We start from the raw sequence: 1,736 nt of genomic DNA on the forward strand, positions 1-1,736 counted from the left end.
GGCCTAGTCATCGAACAGCTCAAAGATAAATTCATACAATATGGCATTGTGAATGTTCTAAAAAATTGCGATCAACTGGGACGTCGTATTTTGATTGTGAATTGCGGTGAACTGTGGGATCCCAATTCCGTGCCTTCAGATGATGTCTTTCGTATGTTATATATGATACATATTGCCGCACAATTGGAACCAGAAACACAAGTGCGTGGCGTTGTTTGTGTAATGGACTTTGATGGCCTCTCAATGAAGCAGGTTAAAGCGTTAACACCAAGTTTCTCGAAACGTTTGCTCACCTTCATACAGGATGCGATGCCGTTGCGCATGAAAGAAGTACATTTTGTTAAGCAGCCATTCATTTTTAAAATGGTGTGGGCACTTTTCAAGCCATTCGTACGCGAGAAGCTCAATAAGAGGGTGAGTTGCCATTACAATTTTCGTAATCTCAAATTTAATAGTAGTATTACAATTGCTTTTGCCATCACCAGTACAATTAACTTCATCATTATCATTACAACTTCAATTACAAGTACCACTACCGCTTATATTACCAGCACAATTACCATTACTATAACAATAACCCTTTCCAGTACCCCATTACTATTACAATAACCAGCACCATTAAAATAAATAGTTATTAGTTTTATTGTAACCATTGCCATTTTTTTAATTACCATTACCGTTACCATTGCCATTACCAATACCATTACCTTCGCCATTACCCGTTATCATTGCCATTTCCACTACTAATACCGTTGCCGTTACCATCAACATTACTGATACGGATACCATTAACATTACCATTACCTTTACCATCACTGTTGTCATTGCCATCATTATTATCATTACAATTACCAACATCGCACTGCCGAAGTAGCAGTACTTTGTGGCTTTTGCATTATGTGGCACTGAAATTTCACAGCTGTTGAAGAGTTAACGTTTATTCATAACGCTCTCTGACAGAAGTCAATAAGCCCGACAGGAAACGGATTAAGCGGTAGCCAGGAAACATCAAATACTTTTGCATACTTCAGGGCGCTCTTAGCAGCCACCAAGCGTTTCCGAATTTTTTTGTTGGACTTCCGTTTTAAGCCGTCAACCAATATTGAAAAAACATGAGTCTAATAAAAGCTGTAGACATATTGGATTGTACGGAATCATCTTTATCCTTCAATTAATTCATTTCAATTATTTTATTTTATTTTTTTGTAATTCTTGTTTTATTTTTTAAACCAGTATATCTTCAATTTGACTTTTATTTTCCAGATGCACTTCCACGGCGGCGACATGAAGTCCCTGCAGAAATTCCTCTCACCCGAAATCCTGCCCGAAAACTACAAAGGCACACAGCCCAAAATCGATTATGGCGGTGCCGATTGGTTCCCAGCAGTCGAAAAGCATGCCGATTTCGTGCGAGAGTGGTCCGAGTTGGGTCCAGCGCAATGGTAAATGCATCACAACACGCTTGGCAACCAACAAATTGCTACAACCAAAGGCTGTACATTCCTTCTCTCTAATTGAAAAGCCCATTTACTTGAACGCTTGAAGAACAAAAAAGAAAGCACAATATACTGTGTAGTTTTTTTACAAAACAAAAAAAGACCCAAGAATTAAAAGACAATTTTACATACATACACTACCGCGTCTTTCACCTAGTTCGTAAGCATTTAAACAACATTTTTTATTTCTAGTTTATTTTAGTGCTAATAAATGAAGAAATGCAAACAAATCATTGTCCA

The 1,736-nt window shown here is 37.7% G+C and overlaps 2 protein-coding genes across 2 annotated transcripts in view; one reads left to right on the plus strand and one right to left on the minus strand.

Moving 5' to 3' along the window:
• Positions 1–1,601, plus strand: part of LOC118740728 (clavesin-2) — a 9,804-nt gene extending 8,203 nt beyond the window's left edge. Inside the window, exons 4-5 of the mRNA XM_036472377.1 lie at positions 1–414; positions 1,264–1,601. The exon at positions 1–414 is cut by the window's left edge and continues 41 nt beyond it. Coding sequence (XP_036328270.1) covers positions 1–414; positions 1,264–1,446 — 597 coding nt within the window. The 3' untranslated portion in view covers positions 1,447–1,601. The remainder of the gene's footprint in view (positions 415–1,263) is intronic.
• Positions 1–1,736, minus strand: part of LOC118740722 (alpha-tocopherol transfer protein-like) — a 61,798-nt gene that overhangs the window by 58,309 nt on the left and 1,753 nt on the right. The gene's annotated exons all lie outside the window — the stretch shown is intronic.

The sequence above is a fragment of the Rhagoletis pomonella genome, unplaced genomic scaffold (assembly GCF_013731165.1).
Source record: "Rhagoletis pomonella isolate Grant_MI unplaced genomic scaffold, Rhpom_1.0 Rhpom_scaffold_00006, whole genome shotgun sequence".
NCBI lineage: Eukaryota > Metazoa > Arthropoda > Insecta > Diptera > Tephritidae > Rhagoletis > Rhagoletis pomonella.